Source organism: Rhipicephalus sanguineus, chromosome 2 (genome assembly GCF_013339695.2).
Source record: "Rhipicephalus sanguineus isolate Rsan-2018 chromosome 2, BIME_Rsan_1.4, whole genome shotgun sequence".
Taxonomy (NCBI): domain Eukaryota; kingdom Metazoa; phylum Arthropoda; class Arachnida; order Ixodida; family Ixodidae; genus Rhipicephalus; species Rhipicephalus sanguineus.
Window position 1 is genome coordinate 15,638,241 of NC_051177.1, and position 19,164 is coordinate 15,657,404.

General features: G+C 44.0%; 1 protein-coding gene across 3 annotated transcripts in view; it reads left to right on the forward strand.

Moving 5' to 3' along the window:
* Nucleotides 1–19,164, forward strand: part of LOC119382451 (nuclear pore complex protein Nup98-Nup96) — a 217,101-nt gene that overhangs the window by 42,008 nt on the left and 155,929 nt on the right. For 2 of the 3 annotated variants that reach the window (XM_037650156.2, XM_037650158.2), the window contains 2 exons: nt 8,108–8,347; nt 9,412–9,475. In XM_037650156.2, the coding sequence (XP_037506084.1) occupies nt 8,108–8,347; nt 9,412–9,475 (304 nt within the window). The remainder of the gene's footprint in view (nt 1–8,107; nt 8,348–9,411; nt 9,476–19,164) is intronic. The other variant, XM_037650157.2, reaches the window with a different exon arrangement.

Here is a 19,164-nt window from a genome sequence, read left to right on the forward strand (position 1 = left end):
AATAAATGCATTCCTTCACATGTAAAAGGTGGCTTCACTGCAGCACAAGGCCACTGCTGCGAGATCATCTCTGCAATGGGAATTCGCACTGCCGTGAAGCTACACCTTATGGTTAAGTGTGCCTACTACTTATACTCCAAAATAAACTCTTTTGAACTGCAAAAAAAGTCACAGTTTCACTGCAAGGGCGAAGCAATGAATGCAATAGCAACAAATTGTAGTGTTACATGAAGTGAGGCTGGCAGCTAACTGTTTTGTATCCGATGTCGTGTAACTACAAAACGCTGGTGTAAGAGAATACGGCCGCTCCAGGGAGAGATGCTCTCCGCATTGTCACTTAGCGTTGACAGCGCAGCACGTAGAAGGGTATACGAGCCGCCCGCTGTGATGGCTTTCGAGATAGCGCGCGCGCCAGCGATCGCGACCGTGCCCTTAGATTCAAAGTTCAAAGTAGTGGCTGCTCGCACGACAATCCCCCCTCCCCCGCTCCCCACCTCACGTCTTTTTTCATGGTCGTTAAAGACGGGCGGGGCGTTTCCTGTCTGCTTCAATGGCAGGCCTCCCGAGCAGGGTGATGTTATCGTCTGCACCCTCCAAGCGACAGAAATGGGCCGGCTCGTTTGATCTCTGCTTCGGCCGCGTTCGTCGTCCCCGTTTGCGCGCTTTTACCCACAGTAGAACAACAATCCGTGGGGGAATCTTATCAATTTAGACTTCATACCGGAAGGACATGACGGTAACGGCGACGGCAAAAACCCTTCGATACTGTCCATATAATTGATATTGCAATAAAAAACTTGTGTAGTGATTGGTGTAGTTTTTAATCGTGCGCTAAAATGCAGCTCCACTACTGTGAAACCTGAGTAAGAGAGTTGCACGGGCACCCAGTGATTCCTGTTCATAGTTTTCACTCTTCCGTTTGCCAAACCGTCAATAACTTCAATGTTTAAGCATGTAGGGTTTTCCCCAGCACAAGTAGAATTGGCATCCTGCTTGTTACGGCAGTTGAGATACGTGTCTGCAGCGAGTTCCATCAGAATGTTTTCCCCTTCAGATGTAGTAATGAAAGCGCCGGCGAAGCGCCGGTGGGAGGAGCAATCGCGCGCACATGGCAAGGCGGTGGTGCCCTCTCTTGTGCAGCGCGGGTGCCAGCCGCATGTTTCCGACCCATTTTTAGTAGGCATGTTCAAATATTCGAGCACTTCGAATATTCGAATGAATATTACAGTGTTCGAATTCGGTTCGACACAAATTTAGAATATTCGAAATTTCAATGTGTTCGAAATGAACGGGTAGGCGTATATTAGAGCGCATGTAACCCCCTTTTGCAAAGGCAGTTTCACTGCAGCGTATGAGTGCTTTGCTGGGAAAACACCTATCCAGGAAATTTTCTCACTGCTGCGAAGCTCCACTTCAAGGTTAAATGAGCATATTACCCTCACTTTGACTAATTACTCCTAAGGGGAGACCCTGGTCTGAAAACTGCTTGCCTTAATTTTTAGTATTTCTAGTTGGAATTTACACACACTATGTATTTTCGACTGCTGAAAACAAATATGCAATTACTTTTTGTCTATTATGCACGGATTTGAAGATATTGACTGTTCCATACACTTGCATTCTCCCCAGACTTTTGACAGCTTTCTCACGAAAGACCGCATCCTATAAAGACCAGAGAGTGCAAAATAACCGTTACTTAATTTTTAGCTGTATCCATTCAAAAGTTATGGCCTTAACAAGTACAGTCATGAGAAATTAGAAACTGTTCTTAATTTTATTGCTAATTAAATCACAGTTCTAAATAAAAATGTTGTAATTTCTTGACTTTCCTGCACTAATCAATGCATAAACTTTCAAATACCGCAAAAATGACCAAAATATGACCTCTACATTGAAAGATATTGTGGGCATCTGTAATGTGATGAAAAATGTGGTTTTGAGAAAATGAGAAAAGAAGTTTAGAAACATGGTGGGCACTTATTTTGAACTGGAAGAGGCATGAATTGCTGTTCTTATGATGGTAGAAGTCACCAGGAACATAGTCACCATTCTTCTTCTTAGTATGGTTTCTTTTCACTCTGGTCTCGCTGGTGATATGCTGCGTTCTCGCAGCCGCCGATATCACTTCCTCCTGAATGCATGAGCAATTCTGAACTTCTAACGACTGCCTGCCATTGCACTGTCATCAGTTAGGCATCTCCGCAAAATGACTGACAACGCGACGATGCACCGTTGTCTGGCAGATGCATCCTAAAGCATCCAAGATGGAAAGAACAATTTACCCCGTGTGATTGAAATGCACCCAATGCTGCGCGAGCACTTTTTTTTTCTTAAGCACAGTGGCTTTGCCTCTGCCAGACGAAAAGCGTTCTTGTGGTAGGAACAGCTAATAGAAGAGTGTGTCTTTCAAACAAGACCAAGATGGCTGTGCCACTTAATGTGGTTCCTGTACGGTGCGCTGTTGAATGGGACTTTTTGAGGTGCTTTGGTGAGCAAAAGTGGTCATGAAACTGACTTCAAGACCAAATAACTCGGCAAGTATGCATTACATGTCTGTAATATTTTAGAAATAGCTCTTTTAGACCTTCTAGATAATGAAAAAAATTATTTCAGAAAATTGTTTTTTTTTTTTTGAAGTTTTTCTGCCTCCCAGAGCAGTCCCCTTAAGTTTAAAAGCTTGTTATACAGGCTTATATGCGCTAGGTATAGTAAATTATAAAATGTAACGTATTTTACCTATTACTGGCATCCTATTGAAATTTAGATTCTGCTAGTATTCAAAGTTGCTTCCACTTCACTATGAACCATAGAAGTGACATTCGCACATGCCTTTTTCCACTCTTTAAAAATATTGTGCAGGTTAGTTGGGTCATGACAAATAGGCTCATTTTTCTTTTTAATATGCGATATATACTACTTGAACTATTCGATTCAAAATTATTCAACCAAATCACTATTTGCTTCGAACCTCAAATTTACTATTCACACATCTCTAAATTTTAGCAATTTTAAGTTAAATATTGTGATTACTTCTTGGTTATTTCTGTTAAATATATCATTTTGGCCCTTGTTCATTTATTTTAATCTGGTTCTGAACATTGCTAGCCTTGTTTTAAGCCTCTATTGACCACTTGATTTTTTGCGTGATGATGCCACATAAGATCTACAGATGGACAAGCTGGGCCCCTAATGGGCTACAGACTTCAAGGTTGTAAACGGCAAAAGTAGTGAGCAGGCCTACAAGGATAATCTGTGCACTTACGGAATGAAATGGGTGTGGCTTAAAAATAGGGCACTCTGGGTGAATGATGCTGCGCAACGTTTTCATAATTAGCACAACTGAAGACAAGTGCAAGGAGACAGGAATCATCTAACAAGCTTAGCTCGCCTGGAGATGGAAAGCATAGTGCAACTCGGTGTGCACCGCTTGCACTCGAGCTTTAACGTGATAGCATTGTGACACTGCATTCACTGTAGGTGAATGCAAACACTTCTCCCACAACCTGGACCACAAAGAAATTTTAAGTATAGACTGAACTACAACAGTCTGTGAATCGATCTTGTGTGCTGCTGGAGTTGTGGAAATGTTTGATTTCGCATATTCCCTTAGCAGTATCTGCATAACAGAACACCCCAAGAAACAGCACTCCTAAAATGCATAACAGAACTTTGAAAATAAACTGATGCCAGAGATGAACCCATTTTCCTTTTGGAAAATGAAGATTAACCTTTATTTAGATTTCTAAACATCTGGCATTTTTTCATAATTTTATGCAAATCGTGCAACTATTCAAATTCGCTGTGATATCGTTTAATAGTAAGTGCAAGTCACTGTAACTTCATTTTGAACCAAAAAAGGGTTATTTTCACTAGCCTAGTCTTTTTTTCTAAGTATATATCTTCACTTGCAAATCAGTGGTGCATCAGCTTTCTTTTACGTGTTCTTTTTTGTGTGCTCTAAACATTGTCAGAAACTCCTCAGTGTAGTACAGTAAAAGCCCGTTAATTTGGATTTCATGGGCCCAAAAATAATGTCTCAATTAACCAAATACTGAGTTACTGAGAGTATCGAGAAAAGAGCAACAAATACCTTCTATATCTATGCACTTTTATTTTCTAAGTGAATATGAAAATTGTGTTATCTTGCGCAAGAGCAGTGTAATAGCTACAATTCTCGTTATCTCATGACATCATTCACAATGCGACCATTGCGCAACATCCCTGTCTCTTAATTCATACGAAACATCTCTTGATACCCCCCTCTTCCTTTATTTCTGGCCAGCGAGAGATCATTCGTACATCGTGATGTAGCCGGCGAATTTGATGCCAGCTTGCGGACCGCAGTATAACCGCTCATCATCACCAGCTTCCATCATGTTTGAGTTTTGTGACATGGTGCGTGCAATGCTCCAAGCCAGACGAAACTACTAAGCACCGCTTCCGCTGTGGTCGAAACCGTGGTTGCTGGCTATGCGATCATAGGTAGCGTCTATGTATTCCTGAAGGCATGCACGCAGCCTGCACGCACAGAGTCAAACAAAACTACTGAACGCTGCATCCATTTCGGACAAAACTGTGGTGGCTGTTGACGCTGTCATAGCATCCATGCAGTTCTGAAGGCATGTGCGGCCTGTGCGTACAGAGTTGGCTGTTTGACTGCAGCTGCTGTAGATAACATGTTGCTCGATGATGTGCACTCATAGGTGCCGAGTACGCAGTCCTAAAGACAGGCAGCAAAGAAAGAAAGTATGGTTTTACGCAGCCGCGGCAGATAAAATTAATGTTGCTATCGATGCGATCTTAGATAGTGTCGACACATTTCACATGCGCTGATTCAAAAGAGAAGTAGTTTCCTGCAGTCGCTGTGAGTGAACTCCTGGTGACTAACAACACGATTGTGAATGGCGACCATGCCTTTCTGAAGGCCTGGACCACCAAGGCAGTGGTAAATGCAAATAGGCGTGAAGCATTTTCACTTTCCTGTCATTACCGTATGGTTTGCGCTGATGATGGAAATGCAGACTGTGCCACACTTTGACGCATACTGTATTCGCTTTCTTGCGTTGCACATTTGCGGCGCTGGGCGCTTGGTGCGTTCTGAGGATCGTCCGAATTAACTGGGCTGCGGCCAAATATGTCTTAATTAAAAAAATGTTTGCTGCCATTAAATAATGCATATGCATGCCAGGACCGGAGAACAAGTTCAAATTGTAAAATTTTCCGAATTAACGACGGTCGAATTAGCAAGCTTTTGCAAAAGAATTGATGTCTGGGCAAGTTGGAATTGGTTATGCATCTTTGCTCTGGTGGTGTGTTGTACTTTTCTTTTGTCCTTGTTTTTGCGCCGCCCGTTTCAAAGATGCATAACAAGCTTTTTCCTGTAAAAGGGATGGGCGAATATTCGGGCGCTTCGAATATTCGAAGGAATATATCAGAATTCGAATTCGCTCCGACGCGAATTTAGATTATTCGAAATTTCAAAGTATTCGAAATGAACGAATAGTATATGTACATTTGAACGCATATAACCTTCCTGTAAAGGGGGTTTCACTGCAGTGTGGGAGTGCTATGCCGTGAAACTATTCATCCAGGGAAAATCCGCACTGCCGCGAAGCCACACTTTAAAGGGACACTAAAGGCAAATATTAGGTCGACGTTGATTGTTGAAATAGCGGTCCAGAAACCTTGTAGCGCTGCTTTTGTGCCAAGGAAGTGCTTATTTTGAAATAAAAACGCGTTTTTAATGGTCCGCATCGCGTTAGCGCGCTTCAAATCTCTCGCCTGAAAATACGACTCTCATACGTCACTGCTGCCGTGCCCAACGTTGCCCGCTTTTACTGCGCGGCCGCCGACACTAGTAGCAGCCGAGCGGAAGTAGCGGGACCCACAGTAGCAACAACGGCGCTGCGGCAAAGACTTGCTCGGATGGGCACATTCAAAGCCGTCACCAAGTTGCGGTTGGTCTCGTAATCCTCAGTACGAAAGTGCAGCGAGCACACACGCAGAGGTTTTGACTGTTTAGCACACTGGCGCAATGGCATGACACTAAGCCACTTCGAGCGTAAGTGTTCATTCCGCGGCCATCAGTGAAAAGACACACCGGTTTCCTTGCTGCAGCACTGGCGTTGTGCACCATTCGGGCATCCGGCAATATCACACGCATGCGGCATTTTGTCGAACTTTCTGTCAGAGCGACTTTCACGAGCGCGCAAAACACGCACGGCAGTACGCAATCCCGAAACTACCACTGAAACGGGCGAGGCACAGTTCGGCGAAAACGGAACCTTTGAACCACGCGCGCCGTTCCCCATGGCAACGCCACGGAGGTTTTGTTTTCCATGAATCAAGCAGAAACGAACAAACAGCATTTTATTACGTCTTTTGATGCTCGGAATGTTCTTTTTTTACTGCTGCTAGTTTGATTACTGGTGATTTATTGTAGGCCGACTTCCCTACGTCATCGGGATCACTTCGAAAATGTCCCACTCGTGGCGCTCATCATGTGATACATTTAGCTTAATTTCTCGGTAAGCAGGGCACTGCTGTTGATAATATTGCCGTTTTAGAAGTTGTCATACATTGGGCTTTCACTCTGACATAAATTGTTATTTGCCTTTAGTGTCCCTTTAAGGTTAAATGTTCATATTACCTTTGCCTTAATTAATTATTTTTTTAAAGTCTAAAAGCGTGTTATACAGGCTTTATGTGCTAAGTATAGTAATTTTTAAAAGATAATGTATTGTACCAGTTGTAACTTGCACCCTACTGCTGTACAAATCTTGCTACTATTCAAAGTTGCTGCCACTTCACTTCGAACCAAAAAAGTGACATTCACACATGCCTAGTTCCAATTCTTAAAAATATTGTGCAAGTTAGTTGGGTCATGACAATAATGCTAATTGTTCTTAAAGAGGTGGTGTCACCTAATTTTGAGGCCATAAAAAGCCTGCTGTGGGCTTCCTGTGTATGCTAGGACACTCAGCACATAGTATTGGACACAGGAAACGTTCAGAATATATTTTAATTTCGCTTCAATAGTGTGCCTAAATGCTCATTCTCGCGATCGAGACCCATTGCTAGCGCAACTGACACTGACGTCGCTGTGTAGGAAGTGTAACAAAAGTTTTAGTGACGTCAGGCCATATCAGATTGATGTGCAATGAGCGGTGACCCGAAGCTCCACTGCACCAGGCAATTGCCAACGGCTGCGAACCTACACCCATTTTTTCTTAGCATGTTGCCCAAGTAGCCAAACTTGCTCGCATTTTGCAAAGTGCTTCGCAACGTCACACGGACCTGTGAAGGCGATATTAGAGAAATTTAGTTTATTCGCACACTTCTTTGCTGTGAGAGGCTGGATAAGTAGGGCCACCTGCTGGTGCTAAGATGAACCAGGCAAGCACAGAATTGATGCAGAATTTTTGTGCATTCTACTTCTCTGCTGGTGCAAATTCTCGGCAGCGACGCAGTTCCGAATGCATTGCCTTTTTAAACATTTTGTTTTGCCGCGGCCACTCAGCGAAAACAAAAGATACGTACCTATAATTGTAGTTGCACGAAGCGTCGCAGTATGTTGCTACCATTGCCCTGTAGTCCAGCACTCATCAAAGATCTCTGTGTATACCGGAATTCCGTACGCGCTAATATTCTCTATTAGAGAATTTTAGCGAGTGTTGAAGGTATCCGGACGGTTGCTTTCATGTGTGTGCAAGAGCAGATGATGTAGCACTGCGTGCGTCACAGCTTTGTGGGCCCGCATGTTCAAGCTTCCTACACAGTGACGTCAGTGTCCAACTCGGCACCCAGAAACCGAAACCAAAGCCAAAAGTCGTTCATATAACTAAGGCGATACCAAATTATTTAACGAGAATACATGAACCTTGGGGCATGTATCATGCTTCCTAGAGCAATAAGAAACGTTTGCAACAAAGAATGCGTAGGCCACAAATTTGATGGCACCACCCCTTCAATAATATCTGATATATACTATTCAAACTATTCGATTTGAGATTATTCGACCAAATCACTATTAGCTTCAAATTCGCTTCGAACCTCGCCTACTATTCGTCCATCTCTACTTGCAACTATTAACGCACTTTAATTCCAGGAGGCTTCTCTGCAACAGGCACATCGACAGGTGGCCTCTTTGGTGCGGCCAAGACAACGCCATCCTTTGGCACTGGCACCACTCCTGCGTTTGGCAGCACGGGCTTTGGCACTACTCCTGCTTTTGGCACAACTGGTAGCCTTGGCACACCTGCCACCGGGGGACTGTTTGGTGCAACCACTGCAGCCAAGCCCGCTGGCTTCAACTTCGGAAGCACAACTTCTACCACACCTTTCACAGGTGCGTTAGGGTTGCGAGGGCTGCTTCATATCAAAAAAGCGACATAATGGAATGCAATGGCCTGTGTTCTTTCGTTTCATCATGTCTCGTAGCGCTGTTTCCTGCACGTATTCCTCCAAGCTGTGCTCTATAGTTGAATTTAGGCAGTGTATCTGGTATGCTGTCTTTCTTTTTGCTCAAATGTCAGACCAGTCATCTCAAATATGCACGCTTCTGCTGAGTTTCAGAGTTGGTCCATTGATTTCAGTTTTCTTTAGACACTGATGTGCCCAATCCTTGCATGCTCAAGTGTATTGTGCATTTTTTTGTGTTTTTCTGTAGTCTAGAAAATTGCCCATCGATATATCCAGCTTGCAGAATCTGTAGTCTTGCGTCATCTTTGCATAACAAATATTCTTGACACCTTTGGCCTTTATTTTGTCTTTTCTGCAAAAATATCGCTACTGTTTGATCATTGCAGAATGGTTTACACCACTTACGATGTGCCTATAAACCAGAATCGCTTAACCTTGTCGGCAAGGCACTTGAGGTTTCTTATTTTGACACCAGGTGCTGCTCTGGTGCAGGGAGGTTGTGCAAGAGAACAAAAATTCAAGATTTACTGCTAGGCTCTAGAATCTGCGCCAGTTTGTGTATACCGATATCAATTACTAACATGGGAGCCTACTCATGAAAAGAGGACACTCACCGAAGAAAAAGGATGGGCCAGCATCCCAATGTCATGACCAGATGCTCACCGCTATCCTTGAAAAATTTGCTGGCATATATAGAATTCAATCAGCCCTTTCCGGACAGGGTTAATTGAAGGTAATCGGGAGAGGCGTTGTCCTGCATTGGACATTGAAATAAGTTGATTAAGATGAGGAGGAAAAGGATTAATTATTTTATGCAGAAATGGTTGTATCCTTTCTATTTCGCCAATGCTCCAGTTATGAGGTTGAAATGTAGAGGCATAACAGCTTTGAAGGACTGTGGTTCCAAGAATAGTATTTGTTGTGTGACATCTCTGCATGCATTCAGACTGCAAGAGTGTGCTTTACATTTTTGAAATTATTTTATTTTAGGCTTTGGGCAAACAGGTGTCGGGACTAGTACTACTTTTGGCAGTGCTGCACCAGCCATGGGAAGGCAAGTGAATGCTCTTCAATTACAGAATGTACATGTTATTCATGATGAAGTCATGCCGTGGCTACTGTAGACTGCTGTTAATTTTAGTGCGTTTTGGTTCATTCAATTTCGACCGAAGGCCCTGTCTTGAACCTAACGTTGATACGAGCTTAGGCTTTCATTATTGCAGTCTTAAAATTGGCCTTCACTGGATAATTCCAACTTGAACTACAACTTGACATCCGCTAATGAGTCCTGTTGCAGCAGTGTCTGTCTTGGCACAGTTTAGTGAAGGCATTGAACATGTCATTCCCTGCCACCCACCATGATAGCTAGCGGCTACGGTGGCAACCTTTCGATGGGTATGAAATGCAAAAGCACGCATGTACCTAGGTTTAGGTGTTTGAAATAACTCCAGATGCTCAAAACTAATCCAGAGTCTCCCAGACATGCCTCATAATTATACAGTATACTCTCGATCATTCAAAGTTGAGGGGACTTCAGGATTTTGTTTGAATTATATGACTCAGGGCAACATACCAACCAGCGTTGCGATGTTCATTGTTTGTCAATGCCGCAGAAACGTCACAGACACCTTTAGATGTCAGTGATCATACTGGCACTTGTTATTGTACGACGTGTGCACGTGTCTGTAATTAAAGGGGCCCTGCAACACTTTTCTAAGTAGCCATGGAATGGCTTCACTAAAGGAACTTGTTGCCTCATGAATCGAACGCTGCAAAAATTTTTAGAATCTATCCAGTACGAGCGGAGTTACAAAGATTTGTTGCACGCTGTAATTGCTTTCTCTCTTCTCTCGCACCGACGAAAGCTTTGGAAGCTAAAAAGGGGGGGGGGTAGCATGGGGGAAGAAGGTACGTCACGCACGCCTCCTGACCTTGAGCGTATGTTCTTTTGTTTTTTTCTTCGAACGCGTGGCATACTTTCAGTGTGATCGCGTGTGTGGGCGAGTGTCGGCGTCTCGCGACTTGCGTAGTAACTACCGAGTGCGCCATGTTCAAATCAGCCAATGGCATGGAACCTGCCTGTGACGCAGTAAGCATCATTTTAAAATTGTCAAGAGGTCGAGAGAAGAGGAAGCGCTTTTTAGCTGACTTTGCGAATTTATTGTAAATCCCAGGCCGTGTTCTGCGCTATAATGTTTGGCTTGCGTGTTCTCGGGAGCCTCGACTACCGATCGGCAGCGTTTTCTGACCATGCTGAAAAAGTGTTCCAGGGCCCCTTTAAGGTACAGATTGTGTTGTGTCCCACGACAGCTAGGAGCCCCTACCCAGTCTTAGGACGCTTTCCCACATGACGCCAGTGTACTGTGACGAAAGTGACTTTTGGAAGTGTTTGGCACGCGATGGATCAAGGCCCGACCATCTCAGTTTTTGTCCTTCCTCAGTCAGCGTGGGATTGTTAGTGCATGCAGTTTGGCCAGTTTGGCCAGTTTGGCCGTCTTGTACGCAGGCAAATGACTTTACTTGTAAACTTTAGTGACATGGAAACGCTAATCTTCAGCTACAAACAACAAAGGCAGGATATATTTCCGGGCATGGACAAGCCAAAAGTTTGAATTAACTGAATTTGTGCAGTGGGACAGTTCGATCTGAGCGGCTTTAAATCACGTTGACAACTTAGCAGGCCAGGCAAAATTTTAAGACTTGTTTGAATTAACTGAAAGATTGAATTATCAGAGTTTGAATTATCGAGAGTCTACTGTATTGTGGTTTTAGAAAACAATACAACAGAATTCAATTTTATGTTTCTTGCCAAGAACACCTGTTATCATTCCGTATTTCTGGTCTGTCATTGGGAGATCTTCAAGGGAACACAGTAGGTTACAGTAAATGGTTAGGGTGTTTACATGATCATAAAGTGTGCTTTCATTTTTTAAAAAAATTGTCCATGATCTGCTTGTGCTGTGCACTTAGATATCAAAGGAGCTGAAACCACATTAACAGCAGCCTATATGTATTTCAAGCCATCCTAGTGATTGTCGTTGGCCCATAACCATCATAAGATGGGGACAGAATTTTTCACACGGCATGACCATGTTGACACACAGCTTTTAGTCTTCAATTGTGAAAACTCCCCAAAAATAAAAAGTTATTTTAGGTGCTAAGCCAGGGGCAAGAAATTGACATGCATGGTTTATTGTTCTTCAGAATTGCGTGTGTTGCGAGTGAAGTGGTTATTCAAGGCATGGACCACTAACCTGCTTGCAGTGCTGGGCAGTATCGAAGATACATGTATCTTAGATACTATCTTAGATACTCTTTGGGTATCTTGTATCTGTATCGCGATACGTCTCGCAAGACGAGTATCTGTATCTGTATTTCCGATACATTCAATAATGTATCCTAACTATAGTACCATTAGTACCGATGCTAGATCTAATAGCTAAAGCGTTTACCTAGCAGAAGATATGTTCATGTACCCTATCTTCCTGCTGTCGATCGGATCCCGGCCGCCGCGGTCGCATTTTCGATAAAGGCGAAAATACTTCAGGCCCGTGTACTTCGATTTGGGTGCACGTTAAAGAACTCCAGGTGGTCGAAATTTCCGGAGCCCTCCACTGCGGCGTCCCTCATAATCGTACCATGGTTTCGGGACGTAAACCCTAACGATTATTATTATTATGTTCCTGCTATATTTATTCAAAGAGTTTTTGAAATCATAATTTGATTGTTAGCATAAGTGCTTTCTTGGTCCATCTTGTGCGTCCCGTACATTACCTAGGACTCTGAACTCTTTTTTTCCGGTCTGGTAACAGCAATATGTCTCTTGTAACATGCTGCTGAAATAAGCTCTGCTTTATTCTTACTTTGAACTGTGTGCTTTATTTCTGCTACTGTTTACGCATTTATATTTCACTTGAGTTTACTGTTCTGCCAAGGCGACTTTGAAAGCAAATATGTAATTATGCGGGCGCGAAGTGAGTATACAGTACCAAACATCCTGCTTATTGCTTAGTAAAACAGCGAAATTGAGCTTGCATTGTAATTATGGAAATAATTAGGAGCTGCCTTAAAGTTGTTAGGAAAGGGATTCGAGAAACGTTGCTATACCAAATGATCTGTTTTTCTCATGGGTGTCCCGACAAGCCGTTTCAGTCAATTTTTCATAGGCACTAAATATTTTTATTGTCTTACATTGACAAGTATGTTGACGGTACCTCATGCTTACTTGACGTAGCTATTAGCGGTGCCGCCTGTATTGTGTTTCAATACTTATTCATGCTGAATGTTTGACACAGAACGGATTTTATATTTTATTTACATATATTTGTTTTCCTTTTTTAGGGCTCCCTAATTTTTTTCTTTTTACTATTACTAATCGCCAGGTAATCGGAGCTATAGGTGGAAATAGCGTGAATAGCAGCGGTGTGCTGCGACAATTTGTGCAACTATACTGCCACGTGCTCTTATTTCTTTATTTTGGTGTGATTGGGTTTAAACCGAAAAAAAATTATTAGCAGTGCTCGGCTCAAGCCGCACCGCGATCTTCGCGGTTGTTTCAGATTGTTCCGTTATGATTACGTGCAAATCCCAGCCGCAGCGGCCACATTTCGATGGAGGCGAAATGCTCGAGGCCCGTGTACATATCTAGGTGCACGTTAAGGGGGGACATGGTTTTTAGAGATAACATAGGTTATTTCTTGGCCAAATTAGATGAAACTGCACTGCTTTGTTCAGTTTCTTTAGCTTTATTTAACTATTCAGTTATATTTTACACAGGTCAATTATTTCCCGAGATAATTAGTAATCTCATTCTATTGTTTGCTGAAACAATAAAAAATTATCTATGCAACATAACATCATTATAAACCCATATATAGATACTAGAAAGCCTAAGGAGAGCAACGCTGCAAGCCGATTGGAAATTGAACAACTACTTCTCAATTTACAGCACTAATGAGTTCATGGTCTACACCTAGTCAAAAACAAGAAAATTTTAAATTAATATAAAAAAAATTGAAATTGCAGATTGAAAATCTGCTTGCAGCATTGCTTTTTATGCACATTTAGCTAGGTTGTGCAAAAAGAATTGTAGCTCTAGCTGTCCTAGGTCGACTTTTACAGAAGAAGCAAACAAGGGAAGTGGCCAAAATTCATGTTCTGAGAAAATGAGCAAGAAAGGTTAAAACTTCATTTAGCATTACAGAATGAAAAATATCAAAGGCACACATACTTTTAGTGATTAATATGCACCAGGCATATAATCAGACTGATTGTTAGCGTGAGCATGCCTTTTTTTCAAGTTCTGCTGCAAGTTTCAAGTTTTGCTGCAACGAGGCCGCTTATCAGTTCAATGACGGTATCGACGCCACTATGCGACGAGTGTCCGCGCGTCATCCACGATCCGTCGTATGACACGGCGATGTTTCCCGGGTTGTCCACGTTGAGTTTCGCGCAGATGTCGCGAACCGAACTCGCGCACTCACTCATGAGTTTCGAGGCAGCAAGAGTAGCGGCAGGTGTTAGCTGCTTCTTCACGTACGCCTGCCAAGTTTTCGTATGGAGGCCGCGACGCGATATGTTCATCATTGCAAATATGTCGTTAAAAGCAGTCTGCCTGTTGTCAGTAGCCTGCATTGCGCGGGTGGCGAGCACGTTCACTGTGAATGGATTTATTTTCTGCTTTCCGTCGACGCGCGGGGAACTCCACTTTGACGACCCGTCACCGCAGTTCACACACACTAGCTCAAGCTTGACGGCAAGGCCGTATTCCCGCTCGCCTCTCCTGATCTCGGTGTCTCCGTTGCAAATCTTGCACTTTAAATGCAATGTTATCAAAGCATTTACCGCCTCCAAGTCCAGGATGGTGAAGGTCGTTTTATCAGATGGGGGACCCGCGGCGTCCGCGCGTTTAGCGATAAGGCTGCGCTTCCGTTCCGTCGCCGCAACAGATGAAATCTCTTGCAGCTTCTCTTCTGCCTTCTTCTTCTTGTCTTCTATCTATTGGGGCTGCAGAATTTGTGTGTCGTGACGCACACGGCCGCTTTCCGCGACGTTGTCGGCAACTGACGGGCTCGTAGGACTAGCGTCCGTTAGGCCTACCGCGCTGGCGTCGACGGCCGCTGCGAGTTCGTCATCCTCGTTGTTCTGGGTCGTTGCGGGGCGCTTCCTGAAGTTCTCTGCTAGCGATCGCCTCACCCGCTTTCCGTAGGCAGTCGACAACACCACGACAAAATGGCGCACGCTCACGCGCGTCTCGGCGGTACAGTGGCTAGAATACTAGAAGTGTGATCACCGCCAAGCGGCTGCAATGGGAGGTAGTGACGCCGCCTTGCGATGTTTCCGCTAGGTGGCGCGCGCTGTCGTATACACGTCAGGCTCTCAGGCTGCGCACGTTGTTCAATGCTGGAACTCGCCGGTTAGACGTGATTCCTTTGCCTGTTTACGCTGTTCTTTCGTGCTACATTTGCTGGTCGGACAGCCTTGTCGTGTTTACGTTATGTCTTTTGCGGAGTGTGTGCCATGAGCAGACGTCAGAGCCACTGTTTTGTGCCCAGATGCTCAACTGGGTACAAATCGTGCAAGCAGAAGCTTTCATTGTTTGGAGTCCCGAAGACGACCATTTGTTCCAGCAGTGGCAGCGTAATATACCAAGAGCAGACGAGCCTTTGGAAAAGAATGCTGCCGTTCCAATCCCCGAGATCCAATCGAAAAGCTATTCGGGATGATTCGTCAGTTATCCGGGTGCAATGATCATCCCACATCGACCCAGTTCCTTACTCCCGTGAATTCCCTTAGCTTTTGCAATTTGGTAAAAGAGCCAGACACGGGCAACTGTGCAGGTGACACACTTACGTCATTAGTTGGAAATGATGAAGTGGCCATCCATGTTGACAATTTACTGGACACTGGAAACCTGGACGAAGATTCAAGTGTACTACAGGCATCGACTCTCCTTTCTGATTTCTGACTATGTGTATCCTGTGCAAGTCAGTGACGGAAGACTGGTGTACTATTTGGCCGGCTATGTGGCACGGAGGAAACTTATGGCAACGAAATGCCAGGACTGTTTTGAGCAGGTGCTCACATTCCTCGAGAACGCAGATAAGGATCTTGCGTCATTCACAGCATTCTGTGATGTTGGAGGGATTTTGTACCTGTCACCTGAACTATTTTCATTTGTGGAGGTACTGGAGGACACATTCACATCGTGGTTCAGTTATAATAAGCTGGGACCAGGGGCGTAGCCAGAAATTTTTTTCGGGGGGGGGGGGGGGTTCAACCATACTTTATGTATGTTCGTGCGTGCGTTTGTATGTGTGCGTGCCTATATACGCAAGCAAAACTGAAAAATTTCGGGGGGGGGGGGGGCTGAACCCCCCCCCCCCCCCCCCTTGGCTACGCCCCTGAAAGGGACACTATAGTTGAACTTCTTAACTCAATGCAGACCGTACCGTGTCCGACGCACACAAGCAAGATCTGACGAGCAACATAATGAAGTTTTTTGTTCTCACACGGCTTCACTTCTTCACGAAATCTCTAAACAAACAGAGAAGTTCTGCAAGAGAAAGATCAAAGCACTTCAAGTTTCGAAGGGCGATGTTATGTGCATCACCCTGTAGTGTGCTAGCTTTCTTCCCTACTTTGATTCCCCCAACTTTAAATAAAATGTGTAAGAAGAGTAAAATGCTCTCCGATTTTCTGTGCAGTTGTTAATTGAAAATTATTTCCACTGTGAATACGCAAGAATACTTAAGTTCTTAAAAACTATCTCATGCAAAATGTTAGGTATACTGTATAACAACATGAAGAAAATTGATATCAATGTCATAGTAGCATTTTTTTTCGTGCTTCTTGAGGTTGCTTATAACCTTGTGAAATGGCGCAATCCCCCCAAAATGTTAATCAGTTACATTTCTCAGCATCAAGGAACGATCGCAAGCAGTGGCAAGCTTAGCTGGCCGCGATGTTTGCGAACGATGTAAAGCTTCACTTATGATATCACCATACGGTGATAATGTTTGATAATATCTGCCGCAAATTTCATTTCTTTATGAGGCACTTACGCCCTGCATTATAGTAGAGACACTAATAAAAATTTACGGCGCAAACAAAACTATATGAGCCACAAATCAGCCTTGACATGGCAGTTTCGCTGCAGCGAGCCGAGCGAGCGACGTGTAAGCTACAACCAGCGCCACCTAGACAGCGCCGGTCGAGGCATCGGTGGAGAGCGTCAGCGCAGGCGGCGCGGTCTTCACACTTCCCTATTCTAGCCACTGTATCGGCGGTGAAGCAGACGCCGGAAACGCCGCTTGGCGAATCGGATGCCTAGATTTTGTCACGTGCTCCAAGCAGCCAATAGAATCGCGCGCTTGTACTTCTCGATGACGCGTTTTTGCTAGAAAACCAATGAGCAAGGCGAGCCAGCGGTGGCGGGAAATTGAAGATGAAGAACGGCTCTTCCAAACGAGATCAAGATGGCCACGATAGCCCGTGTGTACCGGCAACGGTTCGGCGCGGAAAGAGCGCGATTTTAGCGTCAATTTGCGCTCAGACAAACCTCACATTGGTGTTACAGATTGATTTTACGGCGGAAATAATGAAAATAGAAGCTACAAACTTAGCAGATTTGTGCAAAAATAGATATAGATTCCGAAAATGTCAGCTTCAAAAAGTCGATTTTTTCGCGATTTTCGGCCTTCTAAGACCCGTGTCCCCCCTTAAAGAACCCCAAGTGGTCGAAAACCCCAGGTGGTCTAAAACCTCCAGGTGGTAGTTTAGAACCCAGGGTGGCCCTCCACTACGGTGTCCATCGTAATCATATTGTGGTTTTGTGATGCAAAACCGCAACAATTATTATTAAAATTATGCGCAGGACGCGAGCACTGTAGTTCATTCGGGAGCTTACGTGAGCACCAGCGGTAACGCTGGAAGGTTCAATCGCTGATGTGACCACGCGCTCTGCCGATGATCAGAACACCGAAGGCCAACGACATTTATTGCCGCTATCAGTGCACAGCGTTCTTTTGCTTGTACATTGAGTTACTTATTTTCCTGGGCACTAGTTTGCCCAATGAGCAGTTTCGTTTTTACCAGAGCGACTGCCGCCTTCTTCGTCGTCACCACCACGTGATAATACAATAGGTATTAGGTATTTCTGGGGTGCACATGTTCTCTCGTTGAAGAAAAATTGTTAAAAGATTGTACATTAGTGAGTATATTGATAACGAACGCTTTACGCCAGCAGATAAGTAGAACATGAAAAGTCATTGCAGTTTTATGAGCTCTATACGTATACACAATGCGTCACGAAAAATGTTGCTAGCAGCCTTGTCGCTGCTGTACACCGGCGATTCGGTATTGCATAAACGGTCTTTTACAGCCAAGGTAAAACTCCACAACGGTATTTGTGCCATCGTGCGAAGGCTTCTTATTGAAGTTCTTGTGATTAGATGGCGACCGGCTAGGTGGTCGGCAAGCGGAGCAGCGACTCTCATCAATTACAAAAATGACAAGCGAGAGCTGCTGTCAGTGAACAGCTGTCCTGTTAAGCAGTCGAAACAAACCCCAATAAGTTCTGTTGGAAGTAAACTAATGCGCTTTGAGCAAGAAGGACAAAGCTTTTGAGATACTAACAGACATTTCGTTAAAGTGAAACAAAATTGGTCACATTAAAGAAATTTTCAAGCAAACCTTTTTGGGCATAGGCGTTTGCTACCATATTATTGTGGTCTATAATAACAAATTTGCGAATGTATCGAAGTATCTTAAGATACATTTGGCAAGTATCGTATCGGATACAATTATTGTGGTAGTACTATCTTGTATCTGTATCTCAAATACTTCTTGCCTGGGTATCTTGTATCGTATCGCGATACAATTTCAAAGTATCTTTGCCCAGCCCTGCCTGCTTGTAATTGACTCCTTTACTCTAGCTTTAATTGTTCAATTTGTTTCTTGGAGTTCCAAGAGCCATACTACCACTATGAATAGGCTTAGCACCCAACTTTACCTTTGGTTGCCAGCACCCGGAAAAGCAGTGTTGATTAGTTTCAGCAGCTAAGGTACTGCTCTGCAGATGCCAAACGAGTACCAAGGGTGTTGCTGGACCTTGCCTGCAGTACTGTAACCTTAGCGGACAGCGCTCCAGAAACAACTGCGCCGATAACTGCAGGATGCTTTGGTTTAACTTGCCTGAGCATTGCTTTTTTATTTATTTATTTATTCAATTTATTCAGTTCACAGAAAAAAAATTAAGCTGCTCTTTGCAGCTATGCACTTCACTTCTGACTAGTGGTACAATTCTGAAAGTGGTGCATCATGAGCACATTCACTGCTCCGACCCTCTTCTCTCTCATCTACCTGTTCCCCTTTCCCCAGCATGGGGCAGCCAACTGGACACTTTTCTGGTTAACCTCCCTGCCTTTGTTTCCTTCCTTTCTTTCAGTGCATGTGCATGAGCTTGCATACTAACAGTCTTGCACAAAGCGGTGGCTGTGTTTGTGTAAGACAGCTTCGTGCTTCAACTAACAGGGACAGTTGGGCGAGCACGTCGTCCGGTTCCCTTTGTTTCTCGGTATTGTGGTTTTTTTTCGTGCTTTCCTTAAATATGAATTCGGGCTTCAAGCTGTGCTTCGCTCAAATTGCAGCTACCGTTCATGCTGGAAGCTTTTTGAAAGCAGTCATCACTTGTCACAAAAGATGAAATGATGACGTCAGTTTGTTCTGTTAAGCATCATTTTG